The following is a 19486-nucleotide window of genomic DNA, read 5'->3' as shown; positions in this document are numbered from 1 at the left end:
ACCTTACAACCGTTATGAGATCACTTCAATTGGGTCATCTAACATACCTGGAGTCTCAAATAGTTGGTTTATTCCAAAGAAAGGACGAAGATTACTATTCAACACATGTGGACATGTGGTACCACCGATTATCATAATAACACATTAGAGAATGCGGCATAGAAGAAAACACTCTATAATCTACATATGGGACACATGTCACTACACTTAGTGAGGGACATCAACGTCGTCTTTAGAAAAAAAAAAAAAAAAAAAAAAAAAAAAAAAAAAAAAAAAAAACCCTTCTGTTATCCTAGAAATGCGATTCACGAAACATCCAATGGCCGAGAAAAGATAGAGTGCATGACGCAGAAGACTTCTATTTTAGCAATCCAAACTATAATTCATTGACCGCTACAACATGATCATTGTCACTCATAACTTTCATTTCCGTTACCAATAACAGTCGCACAACAACGAAGAAATAACTCGGTCTGCTACTAACCTAGTAAGTTTCATTTATCTCATTTCAAAACAACTTTACAAAGTTATCATTGAGATAAAAACGAGTCAATTATTGAGTAAAAACACACATAGTTACTTTTACGTAACATCTTTTTGTCATGATCCATAAACAAAAACAACTAGTATATATTTAACGTATGACCACTACTGGTGGTACCGACACCGATGTTATTACGAAACCCCAAACACCCTAACAACCCGGACTTATACGGCAAGTAAGTCTTCCGCCGCATCTCCTCCGCCACCGCCCGGTTCGCCGTATAATGTATCTCATGGGCCGACACCCTTCTTACCATTCTCCGACTCGACCCACAACTCTCCGTGCTTCGAAAGCTCGAATTCTTCACATCCTCATCCCCTTTCGTTACTCTCGCGTATCTATTCACCGGCTCTTTCCTCCTTCTCGCACTACCCTCTGATGTGCTTCTAAACAGTAACAGGTTCTTCAGGTTCCATCTATTGTACCATGTCAGAGAATATTTCTGATTGTTGTTGGTATCTAACTTATCTTGTTCGGATAGAATATCGGAAATTCTGAAAGGGGACGTTGTTTCACGTGGGTTTTGAGGGGGTTGGGTTTGTTGCTCACCAGGTGTTTGATGAAATGCCGCAGTGAAAGAATTGGAGCTTTTTTTGGAAAATGTTGGGGGGTTATGGTGATGGGTTAAGAGGGGGTTTGATGTTTTGATTTGACCGCAGTGAAAGAGCTCGTCGGCTGCGGAGATAGACGGTGGTTCTAGCTGTCCACTGAAATCGAATGCGAAATCGTCGTCGTCGTCATCGTAGTCGTTATCGTTATCGTTGTTGTCGTGGTGAAAGGTGGTGTGGATTGGGCTGGTTGGGGCGCTGTAGTAGTAATTGGGGTAGTGGTGAGGAGTGGAAGGTGCGGTGGTGTAGGGGGTGGTGGTGGTGGTCGCCGGTGAGGGTAGCATGAGTTGTATATCCATGTGAAGATGCAAAGAAGCACAAATGGAAACCATTGTAGTTAAAGACTTTAAGAGATTGAGATGGTGGTGGGGGGTGGGGGTGGGGGTGGGGGTAGGGGACTGGGGGTGGGGTGGGGTGGGTATTAAAATCATGATTTAATACATTTACTTTGATCATAAAAGACTGCACAACTTATTATGTAATAAAAATATTTTCTTTTTATTAAAATATATGCATGGTGTTAAATGAGTCGATAATTTCACAAGAACCTTAACCTGACATACTTTTAAAAGCCAAATGTGAATACGTAGATGATAATGATAACAACAGTGGGTATGGGAGGCTAATTTTCATGAGGATGAGCCGTCATGTCATCGTCACGTAGCAGAGGGTTGGAGAGGATGGACCTAGAGGGTGGGGGATGAACCCCTTTATATATATATATATATATATATATATATATATATATATATATATATATATATATATATATATATATATATATATATATATATATATATATATATATATATATAGAGGGTGGGGGATGAACCCCTTTATATATATATATACATATATTTATATATATATATATATATATATATATATATATATATATATATATATATATATATATATATATAGGGGGCTGCTAGAATGAGAACCACCCCGAGTTGTAAGAACCGCGAGAACTACACCCCACGGAGCGCCGTTCGCCATGATTTTTTTTTACAAGTAGATGTGTGTATTATAAACACAGCCGTAAAAAATCATGGCGAACGGCGCTCCGTGGGGTGTAGTTTTTTACACCACAAGTTTGGTGTTTTTTAATTTTTTTCTTTTTTCTTTTTTTTCACCAAACTTGTGGTGTAAAAAACTACACTCCACGGAGCGCCGTTCGCCATGATTTTTTACGGCTGTGTTTATAATATACACATCTACTTGTAAAAAAAAATCATGGCGAACGGCGCTCCGTGGGGTGTAGTTCTCGCGGTTCTTACAACTCGAGGTGGTTCTCATTCCAGCGGCTCCCTATATATATATATATATATATATATGCATATGTATATGTATATGTGTATATATATATATATGTATGTATGTATGTATGTATAGATGTGTGTGTGTGTGAGGAGAGAGGAAGTTGGCCCGTCATCATCGGCTTGGGGAGGACGATTTGGACGGGGCTGGGACGACGACGGGCATGGGGGGTGGTCTTTTTGGGGCGGCGGCGGGAGGACGGGCCGGAGGACGGAGCCCATACCCTCCGGTCTAATACGTGTTTTAATAGGTTAACATGAGCACGCCATATGTTAAATGTACGTAGATTAGATAATTACATCTGTAAGCTAGTCAGTAGACCGAACACAACAAATTTAGCTAAACGTGTTTAAGAGGCAACTAGTTTGAACATGTTTAGACTAAACACAAGCCCATAAATGTAATGTTATATCATGCATTTTGATAACTTAAAAAAAGTTAAGTAAAAAATGTTATATTGTTTTGAATAATAAAAGATTTATGAAATAACAAATAGAAAGAAATAATTTTTCTTAGGGTAGTAATGATGGCATACTCATAAATTCAATGAAACATGGACTTGACAAATGCGGCACTTGTTTGACAAAATAACACCAATTATTGTACATATATTCTAAAGTTATTTAACACGAAAACCACCTTATTGTCTAAAAAAGGTGAGACTTTATTTGGACGTGTAACAAACGGTGTGATGTTATTCTAAAAATCATTTTGCAAAATGTAACCTTTTAAATTTTTTATACAATAAATAGTAGTTTCATGATAACTTCACAAGGTGTTAATATAATATATTATGTGTCTCATCAGGTTACAAGAATATTTGTTTTAGAATCATATAAACGTGTAAGTCACGCCAAAAGTGTCTTTAAGAATAAATTAGGTTAGAAATGTTGAATATGTTACAACCACCCCCATAACTAAAATTCCATAACCCCCAAGCAACAAAGTAGATCAGGTTTTCAATTTTTTACATATTCAATAATCATTCCATAACCCCCAAGCAAAGTAGATCAGGTTTTCAATTTTTTACATATTCAATAATCAAGTTCGGAGCTTTCAAATCTATAGTGACAATAGTTGACGGGTGTGGATTAAACTTCTTCTTCTTTTTTCTACTTTTGTGGTATGTTTGCTATCTTTATATAATTATATTCTTGTTTCCTAGTTCATGCTTAGAACACAAGGTGTGGAGCGTGGGTTGGGGCGGGGATGCCAAGCAACGCTGGCTAAACCAAACCGTGCCAGCATTGGCCACGGCGTTGTCCGCTGGCGTGGGTTTGGAGCCTGACGTGGGGCGGGAGGTAAGATGAGTTGGCTGGCTTGGATTAGCTGGTGAGATAGGACTGTTGGCTTGGATTTGGTGCCACATGGCACCCCAACACCGTCTGGCCACGCCCCTTCCACACCCCACTTTTTTGGGTGTGAACTTGTGGAGCCCACAACTGTCATGTGTCGAGCAATGCCCTTAACCCAAACCTCCCCACACCGCATAGTGTTATGGAGTAGATTTCATTTACTGATATTGATGTTACGAACTCTCGCAATTTTTTATTTAAAGTTCGTGTTGTTTCTCACTTGTTTGTCTTAATGATTCTTTAAACTAATTGGTTGATTTTGTTGATAATGAATAGATGTAGAATATTAAATGGTAGTGATTGATATATATATATTCTATAGAATATGCATGTTCACTAGTAGTTTATAATAAATTGTTTGTGATAAGTTACACATTAAGATGAGATCACTTTTTGATTGAAATTATATTCCCCTTTATATCTTCGATTAGGCTCCTAAAATATGTCAGCCTATGGAGAGTGGACCAAATAAACTGACATTACTACCTAACAACAGATTAATGATGGACGAATGTGGTGGTAACAACATGTTTACTGTGGTGTTGTGTCCTCCATGACAAGGGACATATTTTTTATAGGTTCTTGTTAAACTGTTGTTGGTGGCTATTTTGTATATTATATTTTGTCATACATGTTATAAGTTAGTATGGGTTTATAGAGAGTTAAAAACCAAAATATATCTATGCTCACTGTGTTACTACTGGGTTGCTAAAATCTTTTCACGAGCTAAACTCACCCAACAAAATTAGTGATTGTTACTAGCAATACCATAGTCATCAATTTAGTCAATTCTTAGGGGGTGTTTGGTGTTGCGTTTTCAAAATAGATTATGCGTTTTCAAAATAGATTTTGCGTTTTCAAAACTGCGTTTTGAAAAAGCATGTAGGTACATGCTTCTCCAAAACTGCGTTTTGGAGACTGATAATCACTTTTCATCCAAACACATTTTTAGATTATTTATGTTTTACAAACGCACTAATCAAATAATCACTTCAAAACGTAATCCCAAACACCCTCTTAGTCAAATGGCCTATCACGTTCATGTCTTTTTATTTGACAAATTGATCGCATCGATTGGATGTCCACTAAAGCATATGGACTGGATCTAGATTTAACCGAACTTATCTGTAATTGTAACTTGAGATGACCCAATTAGAAGGGGTCCTAACCATAGCCTCCGCAAACATCCTCCAACAGTAAAGGTGCAAACGAGCCGGGTCGAGCCCAAGCCCAACTCGAGCTCAGCTCATTATGTTTTATGAAGCTTGAGCTCGGCTCGCGAGTAAAACCCAAAGCTCGAGCTCGGCTCAAGCTATTTTGAGAACAACCTCAAACGAGCTAAAAGCTCGACTCGAGCTCACTGCAATATCGCTTAAACAAGTAAAAGCTCGCTCGAGCTCGGTTCGCGAATGTTATTATTGTTGTTGTTGTTGTTGTTATATATAAACAAAAATAAAATTCTGTTTGGGCTCGTTTGAGATTGTGAGTCTAAACGAGCTTTGTATTTCAGGCTCGAGTTCAGGCTCGGGCTTGTTAAGGCTCGACTCGTTCGAGCTTTTAACCGAGCTGATAAGGAATATCTCTCAAGCCTATGGGCTTGTTTACACCCCTGGTCCACACACACAATCCATGCTAGCATGTATATATATATATATATATATATATATATAGAGTAGGGTTCGCACGGAAAGTGTGTTTTTCCTAGAAAGTCTAGGAAGCGATCTGGTCCATCCGATTGGTGTGTTTAAGGGTTGAGATTAAATCAATGGCAATCTTGTAATATTTGAGTTTAATTAATTGATTGTTTTAAATGAGTAGGGGCAATTTTGTCAATGGCCGTGTTTTAAATCAATTAGATAACCGCCCAGTTCCTAAATTCAAGCGATTTTCCCTCTCTCTCCAAACCCATCTTGGAAACCCCAATCCCTACCAAAAATAACCACAATCATGGAAGAAGATAACTTTAGAAACGATGGAGAGCACCGGATCAAATTAAAACACTTCTCCATCTCCACCATCCCCGAGTTCATCATCACCATTCAAATATTGTTCTTATCATCTCCGTTTTCTTGACGATGTGTTTTAACAACAAGCAAATTAATACAGTTGTGTTTTAGCAGCAAGCAGATTCATACAGTTGTGGTTTAGCATCCAGATTCATACATATGTGTTTTAACAGCAAGCATATTCATACAGTTGTGTTTTGGCATTCAGATTCATACAGATGTGTTTTAACAGCAAACAGATTCATACAGATGTGTTTTAACAGCAAGCAGATTCATACAGATGTGTTTTAACAGCAAGCAGATTCATACAGATGTGTTTTAACATCCAGATTCATACAGATGTGTTTTAACAGCAAGCAGATTCATACAGTTGTGTTTTAACAGCAAGCAGATTCATACAGATGTGTTTTAACATCCAGATTCATACAGATGTGTTTTAACAGCAAGCAGATTCATACAGATGTGTTTTAACATCCAGATTCATACAGATGTGTTTTAACAGCAAGCAGATTTATACAGCTGTGTTTTAGCATTCAGATTCATACAATTGTGTTTTAACAGCAAACAGATTCATACAATTGTGTTTTAACAGCAAGCAGATTCATACACTTGTGTTTTAGCATTCAGATTCATACAGTTGTGTTTTAACAGCAATCAGATTCATACCCTGTGTTTTACCTCTTTATATTGTGGGATCTATAAAAAAAATTGACTTTAGCCCTGTAAACTGTTAAAACACAGCACCAAGAATATGCTGATAAATTCCAGTAATCTTCTGAACAATGGTATATGCGATGTAATGTGACATGGAATTTTAGTTAATGAACACATTGACTTCCAGATCTGAATTCGAAAATAATAAAAATTCCGAAAATCATGGAATTTTAGTTAATGAAGATACATTCCGAAAATAAAATTAAAATGTGAAATTACATGATAGCCCTTCTACTTAAAATCCCTCAATGACACATGTCCAATTCTTATTCCTTCCTAGACTTTCTAGGAAAAATAGACTTTCCACCCAACTTCTACTCTATATATATATATATAGAAGATCGAGAGAAAGAGGGAGAAGCATAAAAGTTAGGGTAAATTACATTTTTCGTCCTTTATGTTTGTATTGATTTGCAATGGATGACCTTTAACTTCAATAATTACAGTCACAATCCTTTATTTGAAACACTTATTACACCTTTTGTCCTTTAAGAATAACCAGGTTAAAATTTTAAGTTAAATCAGCTCATGTGATTATCACATAAGGGCATTTATGTCCATCCATCTACCATATCATCCAACCTATAAAACCCCTCTTTTCACCCCCTAATTCTAAATTAGGGTTCTTCCACAAGCTGTACATTCAAAGTGAATATCTGGCCCTAGACACGTCAACATCGTCTTCCTCAACCATTTTGCTTCATCTCTGTGGCTCGTCTCCCTCAGCCACCAGTTTGTTCTCATGTATGAACAATAATTTGTTCCCCTCCGGTCCGTAGAAGACCGTCATAAGGTGGCCGATCGAGCAACAATGTTCCGTCGATTTATGAACAAAAAGATTTTAGGGTTCACCTATTAATGATCATCTGAAGCTTCCAGCTGGTAGATTATTACTACTTTGTGGCAGATTGTTACTGATTGCTGGTTAGTACCTATGGGTTTTAAGGAACAAATACACATGATGAAGAGAAAGAAAGAGGTCAGCAATGTGTCGGCCGTTAATGACCGGTATAAATTAGATAAAAGATCAACCACTTGATTATTTAGTTTTGGTTGGAAAATAACAACTATTGATTTTATTATTGAAAATTGAAACTTGAAATTGAATGCAAACCAAAGAGAGTGTAATATTTGTATGGTGGGTTTAGACAGAGAAGAAGTGGTGTTGGTGGCAGCAACCGACAGGTGGTGATGGTGGTAATGGCTGCTTGGATAAGACGAGGGTTGTGGTTCAGATGTAACATTAGATTAATGAATATGATTTGAGAGAATACGCATAAAGTATAAACACATCAGATTAAGTGTTAAACTTTGGGGTTATGGTTCAGATGTGGTGGGGATTGGTTGTGGTGGCTTCGGGTAGAGGTGGTAGGTTGCGGGTGGAGAGACGAAAAGTGGTGGGGGTTGGTTGAATAAGGTAGTGGTGCTGTGGTGGTGGTTAGGTTATATGTGTATTTATATAAATATTTTTTTAATTTAATTTTTTAAATAAATGGGTAAAATTACCAATCTACCCTCACGTGCAAAGTACATGGCCAGACTTAACTTAAAATTTTAACTTGGTTACTACTAAAGGACGAAACTCGAAAGGTGTAATGAGGTTTTCAAATAAAGGATTGTGACTGTAATTATTGAAGTTAAAGGTCATCTATTGTAAATCAATACAAACATAAAGGACGAAAAGCGTAATTTAGCCTAAAAGTTATAAGTGAGAAATACCAACTCTCTTTTTACAGGAGCTAGGTGTGGCCCATATTAGGCCCATTGGGCAGGTTTTTATCCAAACCCATATGTTCCTGATATGATTATAACCACATCTTTTTTTACCATTCTAAAAGGTTGTCCTCATTTCATTTGTCTTTTTCTTTGTTGATTGTGAAGAAGCTTGTATAAAACATCAGCACGTCACCTCAATTGGTCCATACGATCTCGTTGGGATAATTTCTAGTCGCCAATTTCCTATTGCGTGTGAGGTCAAGATGATGATAATTATTTATTATAATAAATAAATAAATAAATACACTTTACCTGTTTGATCCATACTTTGTTCCGGCAGCCCACAGAATAGAAAGAGCCCACAATTCCAAAAGCCCATTATCTCTATCTTCTGAAAAACACAATATTATTCAAAAACCCTCACAGTCTCACAATCCCCAACTCTCAGTTACATCGCCGGCGACTCTCCGCCTGTTCTCCGGCGACTCTCGCCACCGTGTTATATTTCTATCTGAATCGAGGTAATTAAGTTCGAATTTCTAGTTTAATTGCTTATCTGTTAGTAGTAAATGTTAATAACTAGTTCAAGTGTTCGCTGATTTGTAAAACTGATTTGAATATAAGTTAAGTCGAGTTCAATTTATTAGCTAATAAAATGTCACTTCTTATGTTTTGTTTATGATTACTCGGTTGATAATTAAATCTATCTGTGTTGATTCTGTTACTGTGGCTGATTACATAATTCTAAGCACAAATTGAATCAGTTAAGTTAATTTTAAACTTCTCAACAATGATTTATGTAACAGATAATTTTGGAGTAATTTCAAAGTGAAAAAAATGGTGGAGGCTCTTGATCTGTTTTTGAAGATCGGATTAGATAAACGCACAGCTGAAAACACAATCGCCAACAATAAAGTCACCACGAATCTTGTCGCCGTGATTAACGAGGTAAATTGGATACGAATGATATTACGACTACATGCAATTGGTTCTAAATTCTAATTCATATTTCATTATGGTGTATGTGTGATTTTAAGCTGTGAAAGTAATGTTTAGGAATCGCAGGATTTACAACTTAAGTTTATAACCATCATAACAATTGTATGATAACACAATATATGACAACATCATTTAGTGTTGGCATCAAGTAATGTATAATTATTAAATCTTAAAACATATATTCAAATACCACAGAAAGATAAGAATATAATGAATAACATATATGCAGGCAAATGTCACCGATGGATGTGAACGGTCTACGGGCAATCTTCTTTACACGGTTGCTACAAAGTTTCCTACCAATGCTCTCGTACATCGTCCCAAGTTGCTGGAATACGTTGTTTCTTCTAAGGTTTGCCTATATACAACTGTTACGATATGCGTACTTTTAATGTTAGAATCTATTTGCATAATTAAAATACATATACTCTTAATTATCGCAGATTAAAACTCCTGCCCAACTAGAAGCTGCATTCGCATTTCTTACCGTCACTGGCTCAGACGATCTTGATGTCGGAAAATTTGAAGAAGCTTGTGGAGTTGGTATGTTTGAACTTTTATTTTTACTTTATGAATCTTTATTGTTAATTGTTTTTAGGTATTAGAAATTTAGAATATAATCGTTTATCTGGCAACAGGGGTTGAGGTGTCATCTGAAGAGATAGAACACACTGTTGATGAAATGTTTGAAGAAAAAAAGAGTGCGATTTTGGAGCAACGCTACCGAACAAATGGTGAGTTTTAATTTCGTAATCTATATGAAGCTATTACTGTCTTGTGTCGGAATGTGAATCTGATTGTAATCTGATAATTGGCGTAAGTTGGTGATTTGTTTGCTCATGTACGAAAGAAGCAACCTTGGGCTGATCCAAAGATTGTTAAGGTAATTTATTCGTTTTCTTTCTCTTTGGAAATAGCAAGATACTGTATCGGTGCCCAGTTTTATTGATTTCGGTATTTGGTACTTTCGGTATCGGTACGGATATGGGTACAGGTAAAAATGGTACTGCTACCGAATTTGATTACGAATGAATTTGATATTATGTTCTATGATATTATGTTCTATGTACTCGTATCGATTTTTCCTATTTGGTACCCGTATTGTATTACTACTCGTACTGATTTACCTTATTGGTATCCGTACTGTATTGGTACTCGTACTCGTACTGATTTTACCTATTTAGTACCCGCATGAGTGCTCAAAAGATATAAAACAAAGTGGTACCAATACGGGTACCGTACCGAAATACCGACACGGCGGCACCGATACCCGTACTCGTACCGTACCATAATATTCAGTACGTTATTCGGTACCCAACTATGTTTAGATTCGGTACCGGTACGAGTATTTGGGTTGCTTGAATTGGGAAATGCGGCACGGTGTCTTGCTATTATATGGAAAAGGTCTTTTTAATGTTTGTTTGATTGCATAACTTTAATGATTATGTAAATTTCACGTGTTACTCACCAGCAACTGATAGATACAAAGCTATTTGAATTACTTGGCGAAAAAACTGCAGCAGATAATGAGAAGCCTGTAAAAAAGAAGAAAGAAAAGGTTGTTAAAGTAGAAGAAGATAAAACGAAAACTACCGTTGAAGAAGAAATCAATCCGTATTTAATATTCCCTGCACCGGAGGAGAATTATAAGGTTGTATTAACATTTCTTTTTTACTTCCTCCCCTTTTTAGTGAATGTGTTCACGAATTGTTCATGAACACTTACTGAATTAGATTTGCTGTTTGTGTTCGTTTGTTAAGGAAATGAACGTGTTCGTGTTCGTTTGTTAATTTAGTTAACGAATGCAAACGAATGTTCATGAACACAAATAAACACATACTAATGTGCTTGAACACAAACGGACACAAACAAGCGTTCATGAACAAAGTATGATACACTGATACTTATTACATATTTTATTTGTCTAAAATTTGAAGTATTTAAATAATTTATAAAATTAAAAACACTAATGAACTAGGGAACACAAGCGAACGTCAACGAACACGTTACCGGACGTTTACGAACGTTAATGAACGAATGCGGCCTTTGTTCATGTTCATTCATTTAACTAAACATACGAAATTTCTTGTCCGCGTTCGTTCATTTACTAAACGAACGAAATTTCTTGTTCGCGCTCGTTCATTTACTAAACGAACGAACACAAACGAACTTTCCGCTGAACTGTTCACAAACTATTTGCTGAATGTTTGGTTCGTTTGCAGCCCTATTTTTAGTGTATTTTCTCAAGTTTTAATTTTTATTAATTATTGTTTTACAGGTTCATACAGAAGTATTTTTCAGTGATAGACCTGTGCTTAGAGCTTGTAATTCAAAAGAAATATTGGAAAAACATCTGAAGAAAACCGGTGGAAAAGTTTTGACCCGTTTTCCACCAGAACCAAATGGATATTTGCATATAGGTCATGCAAAGGTAAGTAACCATTTTTTCATAATGTAGTAGTGTACACGTCATTATTAGATTGCCTTTTTTTGTTTTCGCAAAGGTTTGTCTTAAATCAATACCATTTTTCATATTAAAGCGTATTTGCAGGCTATGTTTGTTGACTTCGGTCTTGCAAAAGAAAGAGGCGGTGGCTGCTACTTGAGGTAGGACTATTATTACAATATTTATTTTCTAAATTATGTTTAACTTATACACTTGGGAATTGGGATTTATAATTTGTAGGTATGATGATACTAATCCCGAAGCAGAGAAAAAAGAATATATTGATCATATTGAAGAAATTGTGAGCTGGATGGGATGGAAACCTTTTAAGGTATAATAAAGGGTAAAATGCCATTTTCGTCCCTGAGGTTTGGCCGGTTTTGCGACTTTCGTCCAAAGGTTTGTTTTTCCGCATCTGTATCTAAAAGTTTTGAAATCTTGCTATTTTCATCTGGCGTGTTAACTCCATTCCTTTTTCTCCGTTAAGTCAGAGGTATTTCCGTCTTTTTTGCTAACATAAAGGGCAATTCGATATTTTTCACTTTATGTAAAAAGACCAAATACCCCTGAAAAAGACCGCTTTGCCCATTAAGGTAACCAAAAAGACGAAAACACCCCTGACTTAACGGAGAAAAATGGATAGAGTTAACGAGCTGGATGCAAATGGCAAGATTTCAAACCTTTTGGACCCAGATGCGAAAAAACATACCTTTGAACGAAAGTCGTAAAACTGGCCAAACCTCAGGGACGAAAATTGCATTTTACTCTATAATAAATTTGTAATTGTGAAGATCAAGACCTATTTCTAAATAACGTACAACATTTAACTTAATAAAATTTATATATGTGTGCAGATCACATACACCAGTGATTATTTTCAACAACTATATGATTTAGCAGTTGAGCTTATACGCAGGGGTCATGCGTACGTTGATCACCAGGTTTTCTGATCACTACATTTCGCCTCAATGTACAACAAACTCGTAAAGTGATGGTTGAGATAGTTATTTAAATGTTTAATTACTTTTTTTTTTTGTGTAGACTGGTGATGAAATAAAAGAATACAGAGAGAAAAAGATGAACAGTCCATGGAGAGATAGGCCAATATCGGAATCACTTAAGCTTTTTAATGATATGAAAAATGGCTTGATTGAAGAAGGAAAAGCTACACTTAGAATGAAACAAGATATGCAAAGTGATAATTTCAATATGTATGATCTCATTGCATATCGGATTAAGGTAAAGTAGTATTATTATTCCAATAACACACACATATGTTTATAGATGTGAGTGTCTGTATATCATTAGTGTTTTTACACAAACAATTATGCACGTTATGACTTAATAATTTTAATATAGTGACTATCTTTCATTATGACTTGATAATTTTAATATAGTGACTATCTTCATTATGACTTGATAATTTTAAGAGTAAAATGTCATTTTCGTCACCGAGGTTTGACCAGTTTTGCGGCTTTCATCCAAAAGTTTATTTTTCGCATTTGTATCCAAAAGGTTTGAAATCTTGCCATTTTCATCTGCCTCGTTAGCTCCGTCCATTTTTCTTCTTTAAGTCAGAGGTATTTCTTTTTTTTTTTTGCTAACTTAAAGGGCTTTTTGGGTTTTTTCACTTTTATGTAAGCCCCTGAAAAAGACCGAATTGCCCTTTAAGTTATCAAAAAAGGCGGGAATGCCCCCGACTTAACGGAGAAAAATGGACGGAGTTAACGAGTCGGATGAAAATGACAAGATTTTAAATCTTTTGGATTCAGATGCGGAAAAACAAACCTTTGGACGAAAGTCGCAAAACTGGCCAAACCTTAGGGACGAAAATGACATTTTACTCTAATTTTAATATAGTGTGATACGAACCCAACTGTTGGTAGTGGCGGGAATGAATTCAAACATTTAGAAAGGGGGTAGTTGATCCAAAAATTCAGGAGATAAGGGAGTGGGATGCAAACTTCTGATTAGAATTATAATATTTATATCTAGATCTTGTTTAAATGGAGTTTGGTTATTGTTAATTGTATTGTAATCTGAAATTGGAGACTAGCCCCTCTCGAATCGGGCCGACATTCGTTTTTACTTTAGTTCGGGTTCTTATCATAGTGACTATCTTTTTTCAGTTCACTCCTCATCCACATGCTGGAGACAAGTGGTGTATCTACCCTAGTTATGATTATGCACATTGCATTGTCGATTCTCTTGAAGATATCACACATTCGGTAAGGTCGTCGGGACCCATTTTCACTTGGTTATATTTACTATTATATTAAAACGTATTTCTGCAGCTTTGTACACTTGAATTTGAAACAAGACGTGCTTCATATTACTGGTTACTGGACGCACTAAGCCTTTATCAGCCTTACGTGTGGGAATACTCACGCTTGAATATCACCAACACCGTTATGTCAAAGCGTAAGGTAAGTTATATATACAATAATAAATAAATTTAAAAGCCGATAGTATAAACAGTTAAATTACATATAATAGGCTTGTAAATGAACCAAACAGAGGCATGTTCGTGTTCGTTCATTTAACTTTAACCGAACACGAACATATAATCGAACAAATGTTTTTGTTCGAGTTCGTTCATTATGAAAATGGGCATGTTCGTGTCCGTTTATGTTCGTTCGTTTAACAAGCATTTCATGAACATAAACAAACAAACTTAAAAGAACATAATTTAACAAAACATGAAACAACACAAGTGAACATAAATGATCAAACATAAACGGACATAAAGTAGTTTTTTTATAAAAATTATTGATTAATTACGATAACTTCTATCGGAAAGCTTACTTTCATTACTTATCAATTAGTTATTTGTATAAGCAGTTAAAAAGCCTCTTTTATGTTTATATTTGTATAAATATAACTCCATATGTATCTATAAAAATATAAACGAACATAAAAGAAAAAACATAAACGACATAAACGAACGTTCACGAGCATAAATGAACGAACAACACGTGTGTTCATGTTCGTCCATTTAATAAAATGAACAAATAATTTTGTTAATGTTCATTTGTTTATTAAATAAACGAACTTCCCACCGAACAAGTTCACGAACAGTTCATGAACATTCGGTTCGTTTACAGGCCTAACATCTAACATGTAATAATTGTTATTGATGATTGCTTTGTAGTTAAATCGTCTCGTGACCGAGAATTATGTGGATGGTTGGGACGATCCTCGTTTGATGACATTAGCGGGATTGAGGCGTAGGGGTGTTACATCAACAGCAATAAATGCTTTCGTTAGAGGAATCGGAATTACCAGAAGGTTTTTTCGTAATTTGTGATTTGTAAGTTCGTTTCAAATAATTATTTAATTGCATGATTCACTTTGGTCTGCAGTGATGGTAGTATGATACGTTTGGAACGCCTTGAATATCATGTACGCGAAGAACTAAATAAAACAGCTTCTCGTACCATGGTTGTGCTACAGCCATTAAAGGTGTGCATGTTTTTTCGTATAATTATTCTGATTATTCAAAATTATAATTATGTTGCTATTGCGAATTTTTAGGCGTTATAATGGTTTTTTGTAGGTTGTTATTACTAATCTTGAACCCAATTCGGTAATAGACCTCGATGCAAAGAAATGGCCAGATGCCCCAAACGATGATGCGTCTTCTTATTACAAGGTTAATTTCTTTTCCTTTTTATGTATCATATGGCTTTTTGTATTAAATAGCAAGTTGAATCAACTAACAACGTTTACCGGAATGGCAACCGACTTTCGTTTTTTGGGAAAATTAGCAACATTTTACATGATCACGTATGTACTTTCTTTTTCATGATCATGTTCTGCTTTGTCTTTTTTGTGTGGATTTTTTAGTTTTGATTTTTATAGTAGTAATAAGTAATTTTATTTAACTAGAGTAAATTACTCTTTTGGCCCTTCAGGTTTAGTCAGTTTAACCCTTTCGGTCTAAAAAGATAACATATCAGACCCTGAGGTTGTAATTTGTAACGATTTTGGCCCCTAACACTAACTTTGTTACTTTTTTTCTGTTAAGTGTAAGGGTGTTCTAGTACTTTTACACCTCAGGGATTGTTTGTGTAATTACTGAAATTAAAAAAACAAATGTTTTTAAAAAGAACGGTTTGAAAACAAACGATTTTAAAAAACAAACGGTTAGAAAAACGAATGGTTTTAAAAAGACGAATGGTTTTAAAAATTGTAAAAAACAACTATTTAAAAAAGATGTTTTTTTAAAAACAAACGGTATACGAAGATAGGTATTTATTTGTATATATATAATGTGTTTTATTAAATAATAATCGTAAAAATAACAAAATAATAAATAATACTTTAGTAAGTACACAAGTAGCCCCTTAAATTTGTTATTCAAAAAAACTTTGTAATTTACATAAACGACTCCTGAGGTTTAAAAGAACCAATATACTCTTACACTTATCAGAAAAAAAGTAACAGTGTTAGTGTTAGGGGCCAAAACTATTACAAAATGCAACCTTAGGGTCTGATGTGTCAAAAGATTCCTTTTTGGGCTGAAAGAGTTAAATTGACTAAATCTTAGGGGCCAAAATAGTAATTTACTCATTTAAATAAGTCAAAACATTACTAAAAGAAAAAAAAAACAATTCTAAAAAAGAAGACAAATGACCAGGTAGTTTGGCAATCAAGTAAAAGCTTATTGTCATAGTTGTTAATAGCGGCTATAGCGACCGCTATAGCGCGCTATGTAGCCATGCGACCAAGTGTCGCTATATGGGTCTTAGCGATAAATAGCGAACTTAGCGACAGTTAGTTTTTTTTTTTTTTTTGATGTTAATATCAATTAGATATAGCTATAAAATAGCTGGATTTATAGGTTTTTGTTAAATATACATGTAAAATAGCATATATACAAGGGTATTTTGATGTAATATACATATAAAAATTTTCAAAATTCTTTTACTAGTGTAATCGCTATCTATAAAATAGCCGTCGCTATTTGTCGCTATTCGCTACGTAGCCTATAGGTTCCTTGTCGCTATTCGCTATCGACAACTATGCTTATTGTTTTTTTTCCCCAAAAACATAGAAAGTGTGTTGTTACTTGTTATTCTGGTAGCTTAGTTAGTTGGTTGCTAAAATCAGGAATTGGTGTATAGTATCTTCTATTTTAAGTAAAAAAATAATAATTTTAGTATTTTCGTTTATTCAGGTTCCTTTTTCAAATGTTGTTTATATAGAGCAAACCGATTTTAGGATGAAAGATTCAAAAGACTACTATGGACTTGCTCCTGGAAAGACTGTCTTACTCAGGTGCAATATATATTCTGCTGTAATTAGCACGTTTATTCAGTTTTATATAGGTAGAGGATCCTGTAAAAAGTGCTCAAAGTGTGAGAAGTGTAAGAAGTGTATTATAACACTATATATAATACTATATAACACCATATAAACACCGTATAACAATATGTAACAACATATAATACTATATAACACTATGTAACACTATATATCATTATATAACAAATATAACACTATACATCTATCATAGACATGTTATCAGACAACCTATAGTGTTATATTTGTTATATAATGATATATAGTGTTACATAGTGTTATATGGTATTATATGGTGTTACATATTGTTATACGGTGTTTATATGGTGTTATATAGTATTATATATAGTGTTATAATACACTTCTTACACTTCTCACACTTTAGGCCCTTTTTACACTATCCTTACCCTTTTATATATATTATTATTATTATTATTATTATTTATTAATGCTAGTTATATCTCTATAGATATGCGTTCCCTATAAAGTGTACTGAAGTGGTGCTTTCTGATGACAAAAAGACCGTTGTTGAGATACACGCAGAGTATGATCCTTTCAAGAAGACGAAACCAAAGGCAAGTCATAAATGATACTTCAACCATTTTCTTTAACATTTAAACGGCTTTCAATATATTATTAATATAAAAACTTTGGATATGCAGGGGGTTCTTCATTGGGTTGCGGAGCCTTCTCCTGGGGTTGACCCATTGAAGGTGGAAGTCAGACTGTTCGATAAACTGTTCCTTTCTGAGGTTGGTAATTTATATATACGAGCTGAACCCTGAGGTTTGACCAGTTTTGCGACTTTCGTTCAAATGTTTGTTTTTCCGCATCTGAATCGAAAAGGTTTAAAATCTTGTCATTTTCATCCGGCTCGTTAACTCTGGCCATTTTTCTTTGTTAAGTCAGAGGTATTTCTGTTTTTTTTTTGCTAACTTAAAGGGCAATTCGGTCCTTTTCACTTTATGTAAAAAGACCAAGTACACCTGAAAAAGACCGATTTGCCCTTTAGGTTAACAAAAAAGACGAAAATACCCCTGACTTAATGGAGAAAAATGGATGGAGTTGACGAGTCAAATGAAAATGGCAAGATTCAAACCTTTTGGATCCAAATGCGGAAAAACAAACCTTTGAACGAAAGTCGCAAAACTGGCCAAACCTCAGGGACGAAAATGACATTTTACTCTTTATTTTATTTACCTAATATATTAGTTTTGTTATTACTTGATAATCTTCAAGTGTAGTTTCATTGTTTTAATTAAAATAATCATGTTGTTAATACTGGAATCAGAATCCCGGAGAACTTGATAACTGGCTTGATGACTTAAACCCCGAGTCGAAAGTGATAATTCCTTGTGCTTATGCTGTACCGGCACTCAAGTTTGCAGAAGTAGACGATAAATTTCAGTTTGAAAGGCTTGGTAAGTTCTAGAACCTTCTCATAGTGAAATTTTGTTTTTCAAAATATGAATTGTTTATGTCAACAGGATATTTTGTGGCTGACAAGGATTCAACACCCGAAAAGCTCATTTTCAACAGGACCGTTACATTGCGCGACAACTATGGTAAAGCCACCAAGTAGATTGTTCATTTGTCTGCTTATGATATACTTTTTTTGTCTGAAAATGGAAGTAGAAACACAAAAAATGTTTAATACGCAGTTAATGTAATCAGTTGGGTTTTGTTTTTCATGTTATACGATAGAGTTGTAATAGACGTTCTTAAGTGTTGATGGTTAAAACTTTGTTTGTTATCCAAAAGATGTTGGGATTTTGCGAGGGATGTTCAATTTTGTGTGGAACTGCTCTAAATTATTCGTGGGTTTGGGTTTAGTCTAAGTGGGTCATGGTTGCTCTGTTTTTATACGGAAACACCTTCAGCTAGACGTACCGATCTTGCGGCTTGACCTATTTCCTATTGTGCAAGTTCTTTTCCGATTATATCACTATCCAGGCTAGTTGAGTGTTGCTTAAAAGCCGAAACATATAAAACGTTAGTTGTTTTCAAGGGACATGGTGTGGTGGTAAGGTGTCTCCTGTCTATCCTTTGAGGTGGTGGGTTTAAATTGTGCAAAGTGCATGTATCGATGGTTAATGTGAGTAGATTAAGAGTATGTTAGTTTAGTGTTAAAAAAAATTAAACATGTTAAACAATAGATAGTATGTGTGTGGTGGTAACATGTTAAACAATAGATAGTGCCCATTTTGTCAACCCCCCCCCCCCCCCCTCGAATCAAGGCTCATGGTTCAAGTAAATTGGATCCATTTTGTCGAAACTCCTCGAATTTTTCCACAAAATCTCATGGTGGTAGACAGATAGAAAACCCACCATATTAGATAAAGTTCAAATCTTGGAATGCTGTAACGAAGATTGCCAGATAATAAACACACGTTGCCCATTTTCATCAATACTTCCTGAAACAGTAGTTGTCAAGATCAATTCAAGGGTCGGTGGTGGATGTGGATGGATGAGAA

The 19486-nt window shown here is 35.1% G+C and overlaps 2 protein-coding genes across 3 annotated transcripts; one reads left to right on the top strand and one right to left on the bottom strand.

Annotated features, from left to right (window-relative positions):
• Window positions 1-410: 410 nt before the first annotated feature.
• Window positions 411-1523, bottom strand: LOC110917017. The gene has a single exon (XM_022161638.2). It carries the CDS (start codon window positions 1482-1484, stop codon window positions 624-626), a length of 861 nt encoding a protein of 286 aa, XP_022017330.1. The 5' UTR covers window positions 1485-1523; the 3' UTR covers window positions 411-623.
• Window positions 1524-3400: 1877 nt separating this feature from the next.
• LOC110918193 (glutamine--tRNA ligase) lies at window positions 3401-18794 on the top strand. 2 transcript variants are annotated; one of them, XM_022162540.2, is made up of 22 exons: window positions 3401-3595; window positions 9070-9211; window positions 9492-9614; window positions 9706-9805; window positions 9901-9996; window positions 10084-10145; window positions 10734-10913; window positions 11541-11693; window positions 11814-11869; window positions 11949-12039; window positions 12563-12649; window positions 12750-12947; window positions 13838-13936; window positions 14003-14134; window positions 14860-14996; window positions 15071-15170; window positions 15265-15360; window positions 16888-16988; window positions 17482-17587; window positions 17675-17764; window positions 18304-18433; window positions 18500-18794. In XM_022162540.2, the coding sequence occupies exons 2-22, from the start codon at window positions 9101-9103 to the stop codon at window positions 18592-18594; spliced, it is 2343 nt and encodes a 780-aa protein (XP_022018232.1). In that variant the 5' UTR covers window positions 3401-3595; window positions 9070-9100; the 3' UTR covers window positions 18595-18794. The 2 variants fall into 2 exon arrangements, with proteins under 2 accessions (XP_022018232.1, XP_022018231.1); XM_022162539.2 differs by lacking the exon at window positions 3401-3595 and adding an exon at window positions 8638-8784.
• Window positions 18795-19486: the final 692 nt, after the last annotated feature.

The sequence above is a fragment of the Helianthus annuus genome, chromosome 16, assembly GCF_002127325.2.
Source record: "Helianthus annuus cultivar XRQ/B chromosome 16, HanXRQr2.0-SUNRISE, whole genome shotgun sequence".
In the NCBI taxonomy this organism is placed as follows: Eukaryota; Viridiplantae; Streptophyta; class Magnoliopsida; order Asterales; family Asteraceae; genus Helianthus; species Helianthus annuus.
Note: the sequence above shows the minus strand (reverse complement) of the source record. Positions and strands in the feature narration are given on the sequence as shown.